Here is a 21,904-nt window from a genome sequence, read left to right as displayed (position 1 = left end):
CTACCTCTGGTGGCACCAGCATCTGCACATCTGCTACCTCACAGTTCAGACAAGTGGAGAAAGGGGGAGGAGCAGCCAGAAGGAGCAATTTCAAGTTTGCAGAGAACTGGTGGCTATGTGCTACTGTGGCTGGCTGAAGAGGCAGATGTGTGAGGGTAAGAGGCATGTTCAACCACGTCAATATGGAGAAAGACCCGATCCTGCTAGATTTAACAAAGGTTCTTCCCTCTTGTTGGACACAGTAGATCGATCATACCTCCAAATAGTTTGCTACCCAGATAAGCACTACATCCTGTAAAATACAGGTTCCTGGGCTCCACTATGGAACTGTGGTTTTGTAGATTGAAAGGGGGCCTGTGAATCGACATTCTATCTTTCCAAGGCAACTGCCATCATTAGCGTTGGTGGCTGCCATATTGGATGGGATTCTGAAGTCCTCATCTAGTCTGTGAATTCTATTGAAGAGGGGTGTTAGCAAGGCCACTGTGCTTGCCCATCATGCATGAGTCGTCTCCTGGAATTATTACCTGATTTTTTTTTTCTGTGTGTGAACTGCCCAGATTTTCACAGCAGATTTGGAAAATCTGCAAATCTGCTCCTCAACATAGACACATTGATTGACGGTAGTGCTGGCCCCTTCTTGCCCAGGATTTAGTTCCCCCAAAAGAAAAGAGTTAGGGAAGTAAAAGTGACTACAAAAGAAAGTACAACTACATGTTCTCTCACACACACACATGTACGCATATACATGAGTACACACGTGTGTGCAGACACACACACACACATTCCGTACATCTACAGAGCAGATAAATGACTTCAGTATTATTCTGGACTGAAAATTACTCACACTGCTGCTGTTCTTGGTGTCCAGAGCAATCCTTTGTGAAGTCTAAGATAGATACCAAGAGAACCCATGCTGTCCTCAAGGTATGTAGTAGCATCGTGGTGATTTAAAAGTGGGAGCAAGGCTCAGACGTGGAAGAAGCACTTACCGGCTGCCAGGAATATTAGTAGGAGCACTGAAAGCTCCCAGGTCTGCCTCTGCTCATCCCTGGCTCTTCCTCTTCCCTAGCAGGCATAGAGAACCCTGGCCCCAGCCTCTCGGACTCCATTGTGCAGGTCCTCCAGCTGGTGGAGGGCCAGGCTAACTTCGCCCTGCCCTGCTCCTCAGCTAGTTGGAATTAGAAGACTCTGCAATTTGGATAGGAAAGCCTCAAATTTAGTCTCGGGTAGCTTTGGGGCCAGGAGCCAGCTTTTCAAAAAGTCTGAATATGCTTGGGAGAGGGTAACTGCATATGTGCACCCATGTAATGAGTCTTGCATCACTATTTTTATTCTCTGTATGACCTTGATGACCGAACCCCTTGATGCTCAGTTTCCTCATCAATACAGCTAACTCCACCTATCTCATGTGACTGTGACAAATTAATGGGATGTCTCATAGACTCGGCCCTTAAAAATGTTTTGCATCTTGAAAATTCATCTCAGTGTGGTATAATGTTCTAGATCCCCAGCCTTACCTCCTGGCTGTCAAAGACACAACATGGTCAGGAGCCTGAAACTTTTAGGGTAGGATAGGGAAATCCTACAGTCCCCTTTGCCACTGGTCCTAGCCCTATGTCAAAAGGAGGAGACGCAGAGGCCAAGCACAGGAGCCATCATTAGGACAAGAATCATGTCGCCAGCACAGCCGAGATGCACATAATTAGAAATTAGAAAAAGGTCAGATCCCGTTATTACCAGCTCAATCAGCTGCCGAGTGCCACAGCCAGTTAATTTGGCATCTGTATTTTTTACAACCCCGCACACGTAGCCCAACGGACTGTAACTCTTTCTCCGGACAGATATACTGCGCAGCCAAGCAGGGACATAAAATGAGGGACCCCAAGCAAATGAGCTGAGATAATTGAGAGATTTATTTTTTATATATGTGTATGAGAGGGCAGCTTTCCTTTGCCCTTGAATACTGACTTTCATAGATGGGATTGTCAGGAGGGCACTTGGATCCCCCAGATTTCTGCCCCTCCGAAGGTCCTCTCTCAACACTCTACTCTCTAGCCTCTCTCTGACCCTCCCCTACTTTCTCCCACCTCTTGGGAAGCCCCTAACTGCTCTTTCTTCCCTAGCCGTAGCTCTTTGCCTGTCACACCCTCCCGTGTTCCTCACAGTCTCCCAGAGCCGCTTTTCCAGACAAGTCTCCATGGAAACAGCTGAGTCAGCTCTCCCGGTACCGCCCCAAATTTCTGAGAGAAGATCCAAGTTAGAGATTTCTGAGGGAGGGAATCCTGGACGCTTGCTGCTCCACAGCGCCTCTACTGGTAGGAACACGTAACTACAAGAAGGTTGTGGGTTAGAAACCTACCCTTAGAAAGGCGTCTACTCCCATCTTCTTTTAGACACAGCGACCCTCATGTCCACAGAAGAGAGCCCTGGCCTTTGACTCCTGATTTTGTGCCTCTTCCCCTGGCACTTCGCCTCTCCCTGGTGACATTAAGGCCTTCACTTGCACATAGGAGAATGATACCAATATGCCTCCTTGGAACCCCCACTAGGACCTTCCCCAGGTCCATTTCCATGCCACGGGGGGTGGGGGGTGGGGGGGTGGGGGGGTAGGCAGCTTTCTACTCTCGGGTTGTTAATCAGGAATCCCTGGTGAGCCCTCTGAGATCTACTACAATTCCTATGCCATGCTTCTTTTTTACCTGGCCTCCAGATCTGACACCCTCCCTGGGCCCAGCAGCCTCTGACTGGCACTTGGTAAAGTTTGTAAAATTTGCAAGTTCCCCAAACCCCTTTGAAAGGTAAAAGCTTTTTGTTTTATAAAATCTGATTTACGGGCCCCCGGTGCAAGGCCAAGGTTTTATATATTATGCAAGATTTCAAACTAAGGCTGTAAAACGTACGGTTTCAGTTTCATGCATGGAATTTTTTTATGTGTAAATTTTTTAACATTTATGGGGCACATTTTAATGAGACTCTGGTGTGGCTCCAGGGACAGATTATAGCTGCCTGACCGCAAAGCCAGTTCCAAAATGGGGCCTCCCAGGCCCCTGGGCCTACTATGAAGAGGCAGGCCTGGAGACCAGAGGCTAGTAGTGAGGAGTCACATGAAGAAGCCAGCCCAGAGCTGTAGGCCCACAGAGACCTCAGACAGCCCTGATCTGAGAGTTACTACCTTACCCTCCAGTCCAGGCCTAGAAGGGAGCTGAAAACCTCACAGACACCAGAAACAGCAAAAGAAATAAGAATATCAATGATGATGATAATTAACATTTATAGACCACTTACAGGTACCAGGTGCTATCCTAAATTATTTGCATTTAGTATCTTATTTAAAACTCACAAAGCTTAATATTATTATTAACAATATTATCCCCACTTTGCTGGAGGCACTTACTTCAATTCTCAGACCACTCCTCCCCCACTCTCTCTCGCACATAGTCGTGTGTGTGTGTGTGTGTGTGTGTGTGTGTGTGTGTGTATGTGTGTGTGTGTGTGTATGTGTGTGTGAGGTTTTGTCTATGGTGGCCTGGAGCTCACCAATTCTGCTACACTGGTTATCATCCCAGGAACCCTGCCTCCAGCCCTCCAGCATTGAGATTACATGTGCAGGCCACCATGTCCATCATTTTTTTTAAAAAAAGATTATTTATTGTTATATGTAAAGTACACTGTAGCTATCTTCAGATACCCCAGAAGAGGGCATCAGATCTCATTACGGGTAGTTGTGAGCCACCATGTGGTTGCTGGGATTTGAACTCAGGACCTTCAGAAGAGCAGTTGATGTTCTTTCCCGCTGAGCCATCTCACCAGCCCCATGTCCATCATTTTTATATGAGTGCTGAGTATAGAACTCAAGTCTTTTTTTTTTTTATTTTAGATATTTTCTTTATTTACATGCGAATTTCTCCATTCCCAGTTTCCCCTCCAAAAAACAAAAAAACAAACAAAAACAAACCCCTGTTGCCTCCCCCCTCCCCATGCCTGCCACCCCGCCCTCTCCCACTTTCTGGCCCTGGCATTCCCCTACACTGGGGCACAGAACCTTCACAGGGCCAAGGTCCTCTCCTCCTATTGATCGATTTTGCAATCCTCTACCATACACATGCTGCTTGAACAATCAGACCCCTCTATGTGCAGTCCTTGGTTGGTGGTTGAGACCCTGGGAGCTCCGAGGATACTAGTTAGTTCATGTTGTTGTTCGTCCTAAGGGGCTGCAAACCCCTCAGCTCCATTGGTCTTTTCTCTAATTCTAGAACTCAAGTCTTAATGCTTGTATAGCAAGCGATTTACCAGCTGAACCATCTCTCTAGCCCTGTAGTCCTCATTTTAGGAAGTGAGATAACACATGGGATCATGCAACTACAGACAAAACAGAGAAGAGAATGAAGCCATGAAGTGCAGCTCCAGCTCTAAACTAACACACACACACACACACACACACACACACACACACACACTGTCTTCTGACACATTTCTAGGAGAGCAGTCAGATTTTGCTTTAGTTCTTTTCTAACCACATCTCCTTCAATCCTTAGCACAGCTGAGAGTGCCTTTGTATTTATTTGTGGTGTTGGAGGTCAACGGATAACCTTGTGTGTGCTAGGCAAGCACTTGCCACTGAGCTCCAACCAACCCAAGACCAGTGTGTCACTATTATCTCATCTTATAGCTAAGGAAGTGAAGGTGCAGAGACTGAGACTTGTTCATAGTGGGAAGATGGAAACCTCTTAGCCTCCGAAGCTATCTCCTTGAGTTTCCCACTAGGCTCCTCAGATTCTCATTCAAGCCCAGCAGGGAGCTGCTATCCCTATTTAGCAGAGAGAGAGAGAGAGAGAGAGAGAGAGAGAGAGAGAGAGAGAGAGAGAGAGAGAGATATCAAGGACCAAGTATCTTGTAGTCAAGAAGTTACACAGTTGGGTTTGAAGAAAGTTTGTCTAACTGGAGAGGCTCAGCCTACGACCCCTGGTCTCTCATTGCTTGTCCAAAGTTTGATGTCATCTAAGTGGAAGTGCCAGTCCTTGACACAGATGTGCTTTAACTTGCCATGTGTGGTAGTTTCCATAAAACATCCATTTGTCTGGGAGTCGTCCAGCCCCTGACATTCACCTTTCTTCCATGTTCCCCTTTTTATTCTAGTGACCTGGCACTCCCAACTGGCCAAGCCAGGCTGATGCAGGCTGAAAACATCTTTGATTATGGTTTAGCTGCTCCAGTGACCCACAGGAAATGTCAGCTCACACACCTTAGAAATGTGTGTATATAAACTTCTTCTTCCCTACAAGAGCACCTACCTTCCCAATCTGCAGAAAGAGAAAATGGAAGGTGCTTGCTCCCAAGGCAAGGAATGGAGCAGGCTATCTGATCTTGGAGCTTCTGTTCCCTTATCTTTAACAGAGTGATGGATAATCTTGCCTGTATCCCCGAGGTGAAAAGACTCAAATAAGATAATGGAGAGAGAAGCCTTTTGCAAAGTGTAAACTGCTGTGTTTACAGATGTTTTGAGAGACAAGGAGTCACCATCATCAAATGAAGAGGCCAAGACCTACAAAAGGGGCGGCCATTGAGAAAAGAACTTAAAGCTGTGTGTGCCCATGGAGGGGGCATCAGGACAAGGATTTGACTTTTATTTTAGTTTTTCAAGACAGGGTTTCTCTGTGTAGCCCTAGCTGTCCTGGAACTCACTCTATAGACCAGGTTGGCCTCGAACTCAGAAATCCACTGCCTCTGCCTCCCAAGTGCTGGGATTAAAGGCGTGTGCCATCACTGCCTGGCAGGATTTAACATTTATTAAACACCTAGGTTACATACCAGAAACATTTGCAAACGTGATCTTATTCAATATTCACAACAAATTTAAACGGTAGGTATTATTATCACCATAAATTCCATGGAGAAGGACTAAGCCACTTCTCCAAAATGCCCAGGTAACAAATAATAAGTTCAGGACATTACAGCATGCTGCTTTTTAGGAAATAAGTTGTCCCTGCCTTGGGTACTTTCCTGGGACTGTAGGATTATATAATACTGCAATTATATATAGGCTGCATCTTGATTTGCTGTTTTGAAAGGGCCATCTTCGAAGAAGGTGGACTCCTTATTTTGAAACAGAATGGGGAGAAAGAAGCAGACACACTAAAACCTGGGGAATGGGAAGTAAAGGCACGCTCATTACGTATGGTGGTGATATAATTCGATTAGTGGCATTCTGGCTGGAGAGATGGCTCAGCAGTTACGAGCATCCGCTGCTCTTCTAGAGGACTTGAGTTTGGTTCCCAGCACCCACACTGGGCAGCTCACAACCGCCTGTAATTCCAGTTCCAGGGGATCCAGTGCCCTCTTTTGGTCTCTGTGGGCATCTGCACTTACGTGTTCAAACCCTCACATGAACACACACGTGTATACATAATCAAAAATAAACTAAAATCTTCTTTATATAAAATAGAGGGGCATTGTTAATATGCTGAAGGATTTGGAGTAAGTTTCTATGATCCAGATCATTTGGGAAAACATTGTTTAATAAATCAGCATTTTATTCTCACTTAGAGGCAAAACAGCAAAATTAGGCACATAGAATGAAGGGTGCTTCACTCACTGCAAACATAGAGGGAACCCAGAAGTCATTCTTTCAGTAGCCAAATATAGGGTAGCCATAGGAAAGCTAGTGGAGTATGAGAAGTTATTCAAAGAAGGTTCCTTCGTCTTGTTTTTTAAATATGTATTTGGGCCCTTGGGAAGTAGATCAGAAGTTCAAAAGCATCCTTGGTTACACAGCAAGTTCCCGGCCACCTGGGTTACATGAGACACTATCTCATCAGAACTGGGGAAAGCAAAAGGAAAAAATGTGCTTAGTTCTTCATGATTTACAGAGTATTTTCACATTGTTATCTGTTGGCCCTTAACAAACCTTTTGGATTAGAAAGGTTCCCTGTCTCTATTTTACAAACCAAGAGACTGAGGCTCAGGAAAACAAACAAACAAAACCCTGAACCTGTTCACTGGCACAAAGAGAGGAAGCAGAGGGTCTGGCCTCACCTCCGGTTTGCATGGCACTGAACTCCTCAGGCTTTCTGCCTTGAAGCAGTCTCCTCCCACCTTGTGCTCAGCATTACACATCTATTTCTCTAATATTGAAGAGGTTCTACATATTCATTGCCTCAGAGTACCATTATGATTTACTCTGCCTTCTTAAATCTTTAAACCAATTCTTTTAGCCCATAAAATAGTAATCCTTCATCTGTGCTTTATCAGACTCCAGGATATGACTGCTTTTGGCCCCTGCACACCAGAACTAGTTAAAACACACTGTGCAGGCATTCCATTTGAGCTAAGAATTCTGGGTATATAGTATATATTATATATATAATATATATTTGCTTTTTATTGTTTAATTTAGCTGTAGCTTTCCATTTGTGTAATAAATGCATATTGATCATATACTTAAATGAATAGGGGGACATGTTTGGGAGGAGGTGTGATATATGTATGTATTTAAACATGCATGTGTTATGTGTGTATTAATTCATAAGACTATTTTAAAATGTTGACTTTTGCTGGGCAGTGGTGGCACACACATTTAATCCCAGCGCTCGGGAGGCAGAGGCAGGCAGATTTCTGAGTTCGAGGCCAGCCTGGTCTACAGAGTGAGGTCCAGGACAGCCAGGACTATACAGAGAAACCCTGTCTCAGAAAACTAAAAGCAGAATATGGCCAGAGACACAGCTCAGTGATAGATCATTTGTCTAGCATGTGAGAGGCCCTCGTTCTATACCCTGAACTCCCTCCTCCAAAAGTTAAACAGGATAGGATAGTCTTGCTATGAGAGAAAAAAGAAAAAAAAACAAGAAGGAGAGTAAAAAGAATGAAGGATGTAAAGGGAGAGGGAAGAAAGAAAAGAAAAATAATAATAGAATTGGTTTGGTTTCAATAAAAGCAATTGAGCAATTGGTTTAAGTCAGATGACTTGTCCAGTGCACAGATGAAATTAAAAGAAGAAAGTTATGTTGATGGAGGTACTAGATGTCCTTGGTGCTACAGAAGGCTGAGCAAGCCCTTTACATAAGGTGAGAGAGATTTGAGTCCTGTGTAAGGAAGAACTTCTTAATCAGCACATTAAAAGAACATAAGAGACAGTCCAAGACAATGAGGTCATCTCCCAGTGGCAGGCATAGCCTGGAAGATGGCTCCCGCCACAGGTCCTAGTGTGTCTGCATACTCCCCTCACCTTGCAGGCCTCCACTTACCCCCAAGCCACACACCCTTTATGCTACCATTATTTTTGTCATACCTGACTCCTGAGACACCATAGAAGGACAAAGCAATTTGGTCTCAGGTATAAAGCCACAAGGCTTCATATTGCCTACCAGCTGTATGACCGTGGGATGAAAAAATGCTCGTGGACTTCATTTTCTTTAACTATAAAATGTGGGCAGTAAGAGGACTTGTCTGCAGAGGAGGTTGTCTAGAATAAATAAGACAGCATAGAACAGGCTTAAACCAGAGCCAGACATACAGTAAGAAATATTTCAGGGTTGCTGTCAATCCACCCACAAATGTCTGCTCTGCACCTCACAGTATGCTGATTATCTACTAGGCATAAGTCAAGACCTTCCAAGCTGAATCAAAGCAGAAAATGTAGACAAGAACAAGTCTTTCTCAAGTTCTTTTGGTCCAAACTACTTATACTTATATCACCACATGCTCCTTGTTTGTCAGTCCTGCCTCATGGGAGTGGCATCTATAGGATGGGACTTTATCACAGAGCCCTGTATAAAGCTTCTGTGACCCCTAAATCTGATTTGTTACTCCAGAAAGTCTGTGTGTGTGTGTGTGTGTGCGCGTGCGTGCGTGCGTGTGTGTGTGTGTGCGCGCGTGCGTGCGTGCGTGCGTGTGTGTGTGTGTGTGTGTGTGTGTGTGTGTGTGCGTGTGTGTGTGTGTGTGTGTGATGCATATGGAGGCCAGAGGACAACTTCAGGTGTCATGCAGAAGGTATCTACCTTACATTTTGAGACAGGGTGTCTTACTGTACGGAAGCTTGCCAATCCAGCCATCCGAGGGTTCTCTAGTCTCCATCACCGACTATTATTATAAGGAAACCTTACCTACCACGCTCAGCTTTTCAAATGTGACCTGGTGATCAAACCCATCCAGTAAGTGCTTTACCAACTGAGCTACCACCTCAGCCCCCTTGTTTCATTTTGTATTGTCTGAGCTTGTCCCTAGGCATCATAATGCTACCAAAAGCTAGGAGGCTGGCCTGAGAATCTCCCACACATTGTCCCTGTCAACGTACACAGATATGGAAAGGCAGTAACCCTTCTACATTTTTTATTATATTTTGATATAATTATAAATTTACATGCAATTGTAAGAATTAGTATGAGAGATCCTGATTACCTTCTTACAACGTCACAGGCAGGAATAACCTACCAACCTTACCAGATTCTGTTGATTTCTTCGGCACTCACTTACATATACATTCATGTGTGTTGTGTTCTGTGTGGATTTGTTACCTTTAGACTCATGTAAACATGCTATCATCAAGGTACAGAATAGGCCTTCGCTCTTTTCTTCATTCTAGCCCACCAACCTAATCTGTTCTGTCTCTATGGCTATGTCCTGTAAATGACACTGTGCTGTTAGAATATATCCCTTTGAGGCTGGTTTTTCTCTCATAGCATGATTCCTTGTGATACATCCAAGTTGTTAAGTGTATTAATAGTTCATTCCTTTTTGTTGCCAAGTTGTAGTCTGTGACATGGATATACCATAGTTACTTCATGCATTCATCTGTTTCCAGTTTGAGGCCACTTGATATAAAGCTGCCATGAACAGCTAGCTATTTGTGTATAGGACTCTGTGTGTGTGTGTGTGTGTGTGTGTGTGTATGTGTCGTGCTCTAGAGAGGGGGGAGGGAGGAAGGGGGGAGATGCTGGGTCATAGGATAAATACATACTTATGTTGGGTGTTTTGTTTTGTTTTGTTTGCTTGTTTTTGAGGCAGGTTCTTACTATGTAGCACTGGCTGTCCTAAAACTCAGAGGATAACACAGACTGGCCTTGAATTCACAGGGATCTGCCTCTCAACTGACATTAAAAGCATGCACAACACCCAGCAAACATGTTTGATTCTGTAAGGAATTGTCACACTGTTTGCAGCAATTCCTACCAGCAATGCGCAGTGATCTAGAGTCCAGTGGTTCTGCCAGCACTTGGTGTCCTCCATGTCTAACTGTAACTGCATATGTGTATGCAGAGATACCTCCCTGTGGTTTCAATTGGCATCTCCCTAATGGCTAATGACATTGAACATCTTTCAGTGTGCGTATTTGCCATCTGTATATCCTCTTCAGTAAAAGGTCTGTTCATGCCTTTTGCCCTTGTTCTAATTGGGTTGCTTGTTATTCTACTATTTAGTTTTAAGAGCTCTTTACATATTGTAAGTAAAAGACCTTTGTCAGTTATGTGGTCAATAAATATTTGCTGCCAGTCCACAGTCTTTTCATCTTCTTCACAGGATCTTCTTTGTTGCTGCAGATTATTGGGTTTTGGGTTTTGTTTGTTTGTTTTTAAACAAGATCTCTCTCTATGTATCCCTGGTTATCCTGGAACTCACTATGTAAACCAGGCTGGTCTTGAACTCACAGAGATCTATATGCCTGTTTTGGCCTCCGGAGTGCTGGGATAAAAGACATGCATCACCATGCCTGGCAGTTTCTTTTATAAGAACAAACATTTTTAATTTTAGCAAGCAAATCATTTTCCATTTCTAGGTTATGGTTTTGGTATCAAGTCCAAGATTTCTTTGCTAAACCTTATATGCCAAGATCATCATCATCATCATCATCATCATCATCATCATCATCATCATCTCCTTCTCCTTCTCCTCCTCCTCCTTCCCCTCCTCCTCATCCTCCTTCTCCTTCTTCTCTCTCTCTCTCTCTCTCTCTCTCTCTCTCTCTCTGTGTGTGTGTGTGTGTGTGTGTCTTCCTCTCTGTCTCTCTTTTTTTTGTTCGGTTTTGTTTTTCAAGACAGGGTTGCTGTGTGTAGCCCTGGCTATCTTGAAACTTGCTTTGTAGACCAGACTGGTCTTGAACTCAGAAATTCTCTTGCCTCTATCTCTGAGTGGTGGGATTAAAGGCATGTGCTATCATGCCTGGCTCCATTTTCTTTTTTCTAAAAGTGCTATAGTTCTTGGTCTTATATTTAGGTCCCTACTCCATTTGAATTAATCTTTGTATTAGATGGGGAGTTTAAATCAAGGTTTAGGTGTTTGCTTGTTTGTGGATGTCTGGTTATTCCTGCACCATTTGACCAAGCCCCTGTTAAAAAGCAATTTGGGTTTATTTGTCACAATCTATAACAACGTGTGTAGACTTTCCCCCATCATTCTTGTGAATTCATACTAAGGAAATAATGCAGAAATGGGAGCTACACACTTAGACGATTTTCTTTCTGTGTGTCTCTTTCTGTCTCTCTCTCTCCCTTTCTGTATCTCTGTCTCTCTGTCTCTCTCTGTGTCTCTGTCTCTGTCTGTCTCTCTGTCTCTCTGTCTCTCTGTCTCTGTCTCTGTCTGTCTCTCTGTCTCTCTGTCTCTCTGTCTCTGTCTCTGTCTCTGTCTCTGTCTCTCTCTGTCTCTCTCTCTCTCTCTCTCTCTCTCTCTCTCTGTGTGTGTGTGTGTGTGTGTGTAGATCAAACCAAAGACCTAATGAATGCTTAGTTGAATGTTCTGTTCTTGAGTTAGATCCACTTTGTCCTCTAGCCTCCTTGTGTAACTTTTTTCTAAATAAAACTGAACATTTGAATATACTATAAGTGGCCGGCAACAGGAAACTAGTTAAATAAAGCATACATATGGACTCATGTGTGACAATTGAAAATAATTCTCATCCATTCAATATTTATTCTATGTAAATAAGGTAATGCTGTGAGCCAATTAGATGTCACCCCTGCCTCCTCACAGCTCTCAGTCCAGAAGAGAGATAGAGAAAGCACTTCTGGCACTAGAAAAGCATATTTGATGAGCTAAGGGAAAACCAGAAAGCAAAATTGTATGTGTAAGTTTCTTGGAGATTGATTAAAATACATTCGTATAAATCTGCAAGATGGATCCACAGGTCAAAGCACTTGCTGCCAAGCCTGACAACCTTGAGTTTGATCCCATTGACCCACATAGTAGAAGGAGAGACCTGACTCCCACAAGTTAGTTATTCTCTGACCTCCACAGGAGCACCATGGCACATGTACACACAGAGAAATAAGTAAAAGTTTAAAAATACATGAGGGGAAAACTGAAGCTTTTCTTTTAGGGCAACTGGACAAAGACAATTGTGTTTTGCATCCTGTGTTTTCCATACTTTCCACATATCTTCTTCTAATGACAATAAGAGCAGCACGCTGAGTTTGATGCTACATGCCTGAAATCCAGATGCTTGAGAGGTAGATGCAAGAGGATTATGGGTTCAAGGTTATCCTCAGCTACATATTGAGTTGGAGACTAGGAATACATAAAACCCTGTCTTTTTTTTTTAAGACTTATTTATTTATTTTATGTATATGAGTACACTGTAGCAGTCTTCAGACACACCTTCAGGCGTTAGGTCCCATTACAGTTGGTTGTGAGCCACAATGTGGTTGCTAGGAATTGAACTCAGGACCTCTGGAGCAGAAGCCAGGGCTCTTAACCACTGAGCTATCTCTCCAGCCCCAAAACCCTGTCTTAAAACTTGATGAAATAATATAAATGAAACAAACCTCAATAAATGACAATAATAATAGCTAAAGAGAATGCTTCAAATGCAAAACAGCTTCAAGCCATGTTAGGATCAGGGATGTTCATTTGAAGAGGTTCTTGTCCAGTAACCCAAAGGGCATGGAAAGCAGACAGTTGGTACCCAGTGCCCAGCTAAGTCATACTGGATTATCCGGTCCGTCAGCAGGTATCATCAGAGTAAGGCAGCCCATATCACATGAAGCACACAGAATATAAATTTAAGAATAGATCATGTCTGACCTCTGGGACATTTCCAAGAAACTCTGACCTCTGTCTTCCTCATGTTTGCTTAGTACTTCATGCTTTATAGTGTGTCATGGTCCTTTCCCATGATCCCTCAGCAAACCTGTAAAGTGGTTGGGGAGGGTACAATGTTCCCATTTATTAGACACGAAGAGGGCATAGAAAGCCTAGGTAAGTTAGTTGCCCAAGGCCACATAGACAATCCATGGCAAACCTGGAGCTTGGATCTGGACTTGTACTGCTGAAGTCTGCTGTTCTCAGAAGAACAGCTGTTTCCAGGACAGCTGTGCTAACAGAGGGCTTAAAGCAAGTGGATAATCAACAGAGTCATATGGAGAGTTTAAACACTGTGGATGGGAAGTGGAGCCAAATCGAGGATGGGCTTTCTTTCTCTGCTGAAGCTGGGGGCTTGGCAGGGACAGGGATGTGATAGAGACACCTGGGCTCACAGCTCTTCCTCTCCCCAGATGGTGAAGGCAATCCAGGTCCTGAGGATCCACCTGCTAGAGTTGGAGAAAGTCAATGAGCTCTGCAAGGACTTTTGCAACCGTTACATCACCTGCCTCAAAACCAAGATGCACAGCGATAACCTGCTCAGGAATGACCTCGGGGGGCCCTACTCCCCCAACCAGCCCTCCATAAACCTTCACTCACAGGTAACACACAGGGATGGGCCAGGCATGCAGAAAGATCTGAAGAACCTCAGTGACTTGGGCAAAGCAATTTGAACTATCAGATCCTTTTACAATGAGGCCCTCCTCTCTCTACTAGGCAGCACAGGCCCTTATTTTTTTTATATGATTGTTTGTTTATGACAGGATCCTAGCATGTAGCCTAGGCTTGCCTCAAACTCTTGATTCTGCTGCCTTTGCCACCATACCTAGCCAGCATAGTCTCCTTTTTTATGTTGACACCCACCTGCTAGAGTATGAGCATCCCCTAAATGACCATATCTAAGATAGACAGTGTCCAAAAAAATCCTTGGCTCCCTACCCAAAATTTACCAACACACGGTAAGTAGGTGAACCGTGATCTGTAAAGAAGAGATACTTGCCTAGCAGACAGTTTCAGACGGTAAATAGACCTCCTGACAGCCTCCTCTGAGGGGCATTAAAGTGGCTCCAGGGAAACTAATCCTTCCTCCAAATTCTGCCCACGTAGTAGATAAAGACAGATTCCACAGGACTGCTTCTCCTTGCTCAGCCTCTACCTGTGTACTCTACTTGGTACCTCTGCCCCACTTAGGTTCAAGGCCAATGTGAAAGTCACCTCAACCAAACCCCTTCCAAGATTCCCCATCACCTTCATCCTAGGAAATGGTCCCTACTCTACACTATGTGTCTCCAGGACAGAATGTGTTCTCCAAATCCACAAACATGGAGAGCTACCTGATTATTCCTGTACACTGACTTGCTGACAGCTACATAGACTATACGCTCACCACTTTGTTTCCCTGCCTCTCATTGAGTTCCTGAAGTCCAGAAAACATGCACAGATGCCCCTGGGAGGCTCACAGGAGCCTTTTTCCTTAGACAGACAAGGATAGGGATACAGGTTAACTTTGTAAGGGTGAGCGATGGGAACTACTGTGAAGCCTACCTGAAAAGCTGTGCCATTTTCATTGTCGGTATGTAAGGACTCAGGTTTGCAGAGGCAAGGGATGGGACACACTCTGCACATGGTGAACCCCCCCCCACACACACACCTGCACAGGTACACTCGGTATCGCATCCTGTCCAGCTCAGTCGAATCTCTGTGGGGCTTGATGCTAAGAACGATATAGGCCACGGGGCAAGAAGTTTATTTCCTCCTTGTATTGCTTAAAATCACCAAATCACTTTATTATGGATCTAAAAACAGCAGCCTTGGCTTCTACTTGCTAATATTCTCTTGAAATAGACTCATTCCTTCAGAGTCTTATTGTACTTTCCCTTATGATCGAAATTAGCAAGAAACTTGCATAAAAGAGGACAATAATTGCTCAACGAGCATCTCGTTTGTAATTTATTAGTTTCTATTATTGTGGGTTACCATGGTGACGCTGCGCAGCCCCGGTGACGGGAGAGATGTAAGATAGGAGCTGAGGAGGCTGTGAGGCCTCACCAAATGGAGATGCACATTTTTATCAGTAATTTTCATGAAAATAATAAGTGAGGAGTTAATGAGATGGAAAGCCATCCTGTGGCTATTGTGAATTTTTTTTTAAGTGTTGATCTAATTAGAATGCATCGGTCAGGAAAAGTAATGAGGATTTAGTGCCTCACAGAGATGTGAGGATCATATCAGAAAATTAGCACAAGTCTTTGGAAATAATCAGGTCCTTGGAGAGGCCCTGGATTTCCCCTCCTGGGCCCTCCCGACTCTACCTTGAGCTCTGGAGTTAGGGGGTGTGTACCAAGGTAGCGGGGTGGAAAGGCAAGGAAGGAGGGGCTGGAGGCTCAGCAACCACAGTGGCCCCTCAGGGTTGAAGGTCTGTCTGAGGCTGACAAGCGATGCTGAAGCAAGCAGGGGTTTGCCGGGAGTTTGGGGGCGGGAGGCCGGGTGGGGAAGAACTTAGGCTCTGCGTGATCCAGGTGTTAGAACTGCAAAAGCCAAACCTCTAGGGAATGCCCGCCCTGTGCCTCTGAGCTTTCAGGAAGGAGGCAAGTCAGATCCTGGCCTGAGAGGAAGGCTGGCCCTAGGGTAGCCCTTGAAGAAAGGCTCTGATCTCAGAGAAAGAGAAACTCAGGCAGCTGGGAGAAAACAAAGACAGGAGAAAGGCAAGGAGAGGGTAGGTTAGAGGTGCAGGGGATCGCGGGAGCGGGAGACGCATAGTGAGATATTCCTATTTGGTGTAACTCAAATTTGTTCCCATCACTTCCTCTGGTTGCTGCCACCTCCTCCCCACCTGCCTTCCCTGGCCATCCCTCAGTCCTGCTCCACACCTGTACGTCCTTACATTGCTGCTGCTAGATGTGTCCTCCTGAAGCCTGTGTGGTCTGCAGACCCTCTTGCCACCAGGGCTTTCACGTCTGCCAGCCTGGCATTCAAGACCTCATAGGTCTAGCCTCGGCTTCCGTTCATGAGCTACACTGCTCCAGGTAGCACAACCATTTCTCCATGCCTGCATGTTAGGTGAACACGTCTCCATACTGGACCCCTCTTGTCTACAAGGCCAAGCCAGCCTTTTCCCAGGGTCAGTGGCAAGGCTTGCTCTCCTACAGTGGTCTCTCTGACCCCCTTCTATAAAAGTCTTTTCCTTCTCTTAGCTGATGGCCAATCATTAAGGCAGCAAACGTTGCATAGGATGTCAGATGAGAAATTATGGATCTTACTTTCCGCTCCTAGAAAACACATGTTGTTTTCATTGACACAGCATTTTATATATTTGAAACCACCAAGTCACTCTATTGCATATCTAAAAACAGCTACCCATGCTTCTACTTGCTAATATTCTCTTGAAATACACTCATCCCCTCAATAGTATTGCTTTATGGTGCCAGCTGTGACCATGATGTCTTCTGAACGACCCGGGGCCATAGGCATGGGTTGAAAGAAGTAATGCTGGGTCGGCGAGGGGTGGCATGCAGGAAGGGAGAAGGAGGAAGAAGGGGAAATAAAGGGAATGAGAAAAGGAGAAAGAGTGGGTAGCATCATTCAGGAGGGAGGCACGGAGAGGCTGAAGCATTGTCAGAAAGGATCAGTGAAGAGAAAGACACAGAGAGGACCTGAGAGGCGAAAGCAGGAAATGTGAGACAGGGGTGGAAAGAAAGGAGAAGGAAGGGTGGCCATGATGAGACTAAGATCATGAATGGAGCAAGAATTTGGAAGAAGGGCAACAAAATAGAGAGTGAGCACAATCCTGATGTGCGGGGCTTAACAGCCTCCGAAGGAAGGAACTGGCTCTTAGCTCTAGGACTCAGGTGGTCCGATTCTCCCTCATCAGGGTGGGCTTCTCTCTGATAAGCAGCGAACTCTGCTTTACCAAAGTTGTCAGGGGGCTGAAGGCAGTGTGCTCATCACGCCTGCTAAGGCCCTAGGACTTCTGCCCCAGGCTGAGCATCCAGAGGATGTGATCTGTGACTTTTCAGAGCAGGTTGGGGTAAGGGGTGGTGCTCTACCTTGAAGAACTTACCACAGTCTGGAAACAAAGGCGATGGGGGGACTAGGACTTGCTATGCGTTGCCCTACAATTAAGCTCCTGTCACTGTCTCCCTGAAGCAGCATCGGTGCGGTCCTGCCTGTGATCATTTAGGAAAGAGTGCCTCACCATCCTAAGGACTAGGACCAGAGGCTTAATTGATAAAGGTGGCAGATGTTAGGATCTACCACTGGGAGAGGAAACTGAGTAATGCGGGAGTGTGCGTGCGTGCGTGCGTGCGTGCGTGCGTGCGTGCGTGCTCACTCATTCGTCATGCTCCAACCTTAATCCCCTCCTGCCTGAAATAGCTACCCCAAGTGCTAGTCTGACCTAAGGAGGGGTGTTGCCCCACTGGAACATGATCCTCTAGCTTAACATCCCAGCTGCCTGCCAGCTTTGTTGTAAACTGCTGGCTCATGGCTTTCCCTGAGTGCTGTTCACAATGCCTTGTGTGGCAAAGGAGGAGACATTTTTGTTTTCCAATTGACAGCCCTATTCCCAGACACTACGCTGTCTGTGCCTTCTGCTTAGTCTGTGGGATTTGGCCTAGTCTCAGCTTGGTCTTCCATTTCTACTTGTTATTTTTCTCTGAGTAGGGATGTGGGGGTGTGTTCTTACCACACAGAGGGTGGATGGTTGGGGTGGGCAGTGTCAAGGGCTTCAACTAGCACAGCACACTTAGATGTTTCCATCTCCCCAAGAATCTATCCTGTCTTGCTCCAAAACAACATGCTACAGCCAGGCATGCTGCAGGTGTGGGTTCCCCACTGCTACACTATAGACTCAGCTCTGGGTTCTCCCATCCTTCGAGAGCACTAACTAAACCATCCCACTAGAGAGAACCCAACTCTTGCCTCACTCAGGACTAATTTGACCTGATAATCATCCCTCTGTCTCCATGGAGATTTAGAGTCAGCTCTAGTACAGGGACCAGAACATGGTTCTCATTGTGTTGCCAGTCATTTGGGGCTATTTACTGTCCTTGGGTCCTGGGAGAAGCCAGGTGAATATTTCACGGGGAGCTCCTAATTCCAGCGGGAGTGAGCTAGGAGTCTAGGATGAATTCTGACAGGCACAGGATGCTCAGGGCCTGGAGTGCCGAGAAAGACAGGAAAGGAGAGAAGGAGAGGGGAGGGGGCTGAGCACACCACATGTGACTTGAGATCATCCTTCTTTCCCAATAGAAAACCAGGCCTGAGGCCCAGCCAGCACAGGGCTCGTGCCCCAAATCAGATTGGACAAATCTCAGGGTGAAGATTTTGCCTGTTGTGGTAGGAAAAGCTGCAGGTTCACTGGGAGAGGTAGCCTTGCAGGCAGGCTTGGGGAGTTATGTAGTCTATTGGCATCTTTAAAGGTAAGTGTTCCCAGGATAGAAAGAAGTCTGAGAAGAGGCTAAGGAATAGCTTTTTAGAATCCCTGGAGAGAAGGGGACAGAGAGTCATTCATTCATGCATCATATATTCATTCAAACATTCATGGAACCCGCTGCACTCCGAGGACATAAAGATAGATATGACACTGTCTCTGACCTTGAAATGGAAATGACAGTACATCTCGAAACTATTTATGGGAGGGATATTTAAAATGTTTATTCTTTAAAAACATTAATGTATGTGATAGTTTTGCCTGCATGTATGCCTGTGCACAGTACTCACAGAGGCCAGAAGATGTTGTTAGATGCCCTGGACTTGGAGTTATAGGTAGCTGAGGGCTGTCTGTGGTTGCTGGGAATTGAACCTAGGTCTTCTGGAATTGTACTTTGAACCACTAAGCCTTTTTCTTCCAGCCCTGAGAAGATATATTTTGATGTTGACTATTATAGCCAACTGCTGAATATTTTAAAAAGAAATAGGGATATATACAATAGGGTCAGTGCTGGAGACACATTGCAGGACAAATTAATTAAGCTTTTATGGCTACAACATGAACTGGTAAGAAAGGAGCCCCTGCAGCATTGACTGAGCTCCCTGAATCACAAAAATAGTATACACTAAGTATAATATTTTATTTATCCCTCACAAGACTTTGGATGAACATCATACTTTACATTTCCTTTTGCCACTCAAGTAAAGAGAAAAAGAGAGAAGTACAAAGACTGGCCCAATACCACACGCTAAGTAGTGGATGTGTATATGGTTATTATAGAGCCTGTGTTCTTATAATAAAGCGACATCCTGTTACACATAGAAAGGAGAGCAAGGTTCCTGGTCCCAGGTTAGGCATGGGATGACTGTAACCCAGGGATGCAGAGGCATAGAGGTAACAATGGTTACTGTGGAGCATGAATTTGGATTTGGTAACTGACTGGGAAAGGGAGAAGGGAGTATGGAGTGAGCATATCCTAATGTGCTAGGTTTGGCAACCTATGAAGGAACCGGCTCTTAGCTCTGGAACTCCCCAGCCACCTATAGAAGCCGCTGATGGTCCATCACTCCCTCATAAGGGCAGGCTTCTCTCTGACATGCACCAAGCTTTGTTTTTCCAAAGTTATCGGGGAGATGGAAGCCAGTATACTCCAGTCACTCATGCCAAGGCCCTAGGACTTCTGTCCCACGTTTGATCATCTTGAGGCTGGGACGGCCTGTGACTTTTCAGATCAGATGGGGACAAAGGAAAGCTGTCCACCTCAGGAGTATTACCACTTAGACAGGAAAGCAACACCCCAGACTAAGGAGGCAAGAAATGGAGTTCTGCTGCTCCATTCCACCATAGCAGTAAAGCTGTGACTTCTGTTGGGCCTCATAGTGTGTAGTCCTTGCCTGGTGCGTGAAACTTGAGAGCTCAGCTCCTTCCGGGAAGGAATGTTCCTTAAGAGCAGCAGCTGCTGCTTGTCCCCACAGGCCTGGACTGCCTTTCCCTTGAGGCCAAAGCCCCTAGCTGGGGTGGAACAGGACAGGATTAGATGGTTTGTTTATATGTGCTTGGCTTCCTCGCTTTTGCAAACCTAGCTCTTCTTGGTCTAAGGCTGGACTCTGGCTGTGATAGAAAAGAGGGACTCTGCCAGAAAGGGTGTCTGGGGACAGAGGCAACCACCTAGACACGCGTACAGCCCAGTCAGACCACAGATCTATGAGGCATCTAGCACGCACTCCAAAATACACTAGGCACAGTGTCGAAGGAAGAGTCAGCTTTCTTTCCCTCAAAAACCTATTCCCAAGCTCAGGCAATAGACTTCTGCACAAGAGAGAACCTTTCTGTGTGCCCTGTGTAAGGTGATAGGAAGTGAGGAAGAGTCGGGAGAACTGTCCATAGCCATTGCCTAGAAAGATGGGACAAGATTTCCAGTGGAAGTGGGTCTCTGAAATGTATCCCACCCTTCTCTCAGGCCAGGCAAGTAAGTCTTGGAGGTAGCCATCTGGGAGGGGTTGGTGAGTTGGTCTGAGACTATGGATCCACAGAGACCCCTTGTGGCCAGGGCAAGGATGGCAGATTGCTGGGCCCTGTATCTGGGTCCTGTCCCTTAATCCTTTCACTGGAATCCTAGAGAGCATCATTTGGTTTTGTTTTTTATTTTTTTCCTTAATCCTAAAATGCAAGGGATTTTGCAAGGTCATCCAGTGTATCTCCCTGTTCCAGGGACAATCTAGTAAGAAAAATTTCAAATATTTCAAAATACATTCAAGAGGGATGTTTTCCATCATTTCTTTTTGACATGCTTTAGTTTTTTACCCCATTGCATGCATGTGTGTGTGTGTGCACGTGCATATGTGCATGTATGTGTGTGCAAGTGTGAGCACGCATGTGTGAGAGTGTGTATATGTGTGCCTGTGTGTGTCTATGTGTGAGTGCATGAATGTGTGTGTGAGTATGAGCATGCATGTGTAAGAATGTGTATATGTGAGTGAGTGTGTGTGTGTGTATGTATGTATGTATGTATGTATGTGTGTGCATATGTGCATAAATGTGTATGTGAGTGTGAGTATGCATATGTGAGAGTGTGTATATATATGAGTGTGTGTGTGTGTGTGTGCGCGCGCACGCTTCCCAGAAATTTCTTCTGTGGGTGGAAAGTAACTTCTTTCTGGGCATCTCAGTACCTTGTGAAGACAGAAGTCTCACGAGAGGGACAATTCTTTCAGCTGACGTCAGAGCACAGATCCAATCTTGTGGTCACAGTTAGTTTTTGTGTGCCCCATTACCCCACAAACACACTCCCAAGAGCCATCTCAGAGCCCCTCTTGTTTCTTAGTAACTTAGTGTGAGCGCAGGGGTGAGGGCATTGCAGGTGGCACTCTGGGGGCACACGTTCCCTGCTTTTGTAACGTTGCTGCTCCCCCTTACTCAGGGGAGTCACTGCCTCTACATCTCAAATAAATGGCCTGTGGGGGTGTTCCAATACCACCTGTGGAGCCCAGGCTTCTGGTGGCTCTGCAGAGATACACAGCAGAATGAGTTCTTGGGCTGGACAGCTGCTTTCAGTGCCTGGTGCTTAGATGGTTCAAGCAGGGATGTGAGACTGGATGCTGGAAGTGTCATTAACACTGTGACCACTGTGGGTGTCCCTCTGTGAGCATGCACAGCAGCTGCCTGGGTCTGGAGTCAGATAAGCCTCCAGAGAGCTGTGGAGGGGACAACAATACCTTGTATTTAGCCAATAGATTCTTCCCCAGGGCTTTCACTGCTGCCACAGTGGCTTCTTCGAAAATGACTGAGACTGTCCCTAGAGAGTCAGAGCTGCTTTGTCGCCGTTCCACAGAGCTACAGACTAATGTGCAACCTGACATCACAGCTAGGTGGAGTTTTTGCTCTCTTCTGAGATGGGGGGGGGGG

The 21,904-nt window shown here is 45.5% G+C and overlaps 1 protein-coding gene across 8 annotated transcripts in view; it reads left to right on the top strand.

Annotated features, from left to right (window-relative positions):
• The window catches only part of Pknox2 (PBX/knotted 1 homeobox 2), a 268,744-nt gene that overhangs the window by 221,325 nt on the left and 25,515 nt on the right, over positions 1-21,904 (top strand). For all 8 annotated transcript variants that reach the window (XM_031345929.1, XM_031345922.1, XM_031345928.1 and 5 more), the window contains one exon: positions 13,482-13,670. In XM_031345929.1, coding sequence (XP_031201789.1) covers positions 13,482-13,670 — 189 coding nt within the window. The remainder of the gene's footprint in view (positions 1-13,481; positions 13,671-21,904) is intronic.

This window comes from Mastomys coucha, unplaced genomic scaffold (assembly GCF_008632895.1).
Source record: "Mastomys coucha isolate ucsf_1 unplaced genomic scaffold, UCSF_Mcou_1 pScaffold23, whole genome shotgun sequence".
In the NCBI taxonomy this organism is placed as follows: Eukaryota; Metazoa; Chordata; class Mammalia; order Rodentia; family Muridae; genus Mastomys; species Mastomys coucha.
The sequence above is the reverse complement of the archived record's forward strand: the minus strand, read 5'-3'. Positions and strand labels throughout refer to the sequence as shown.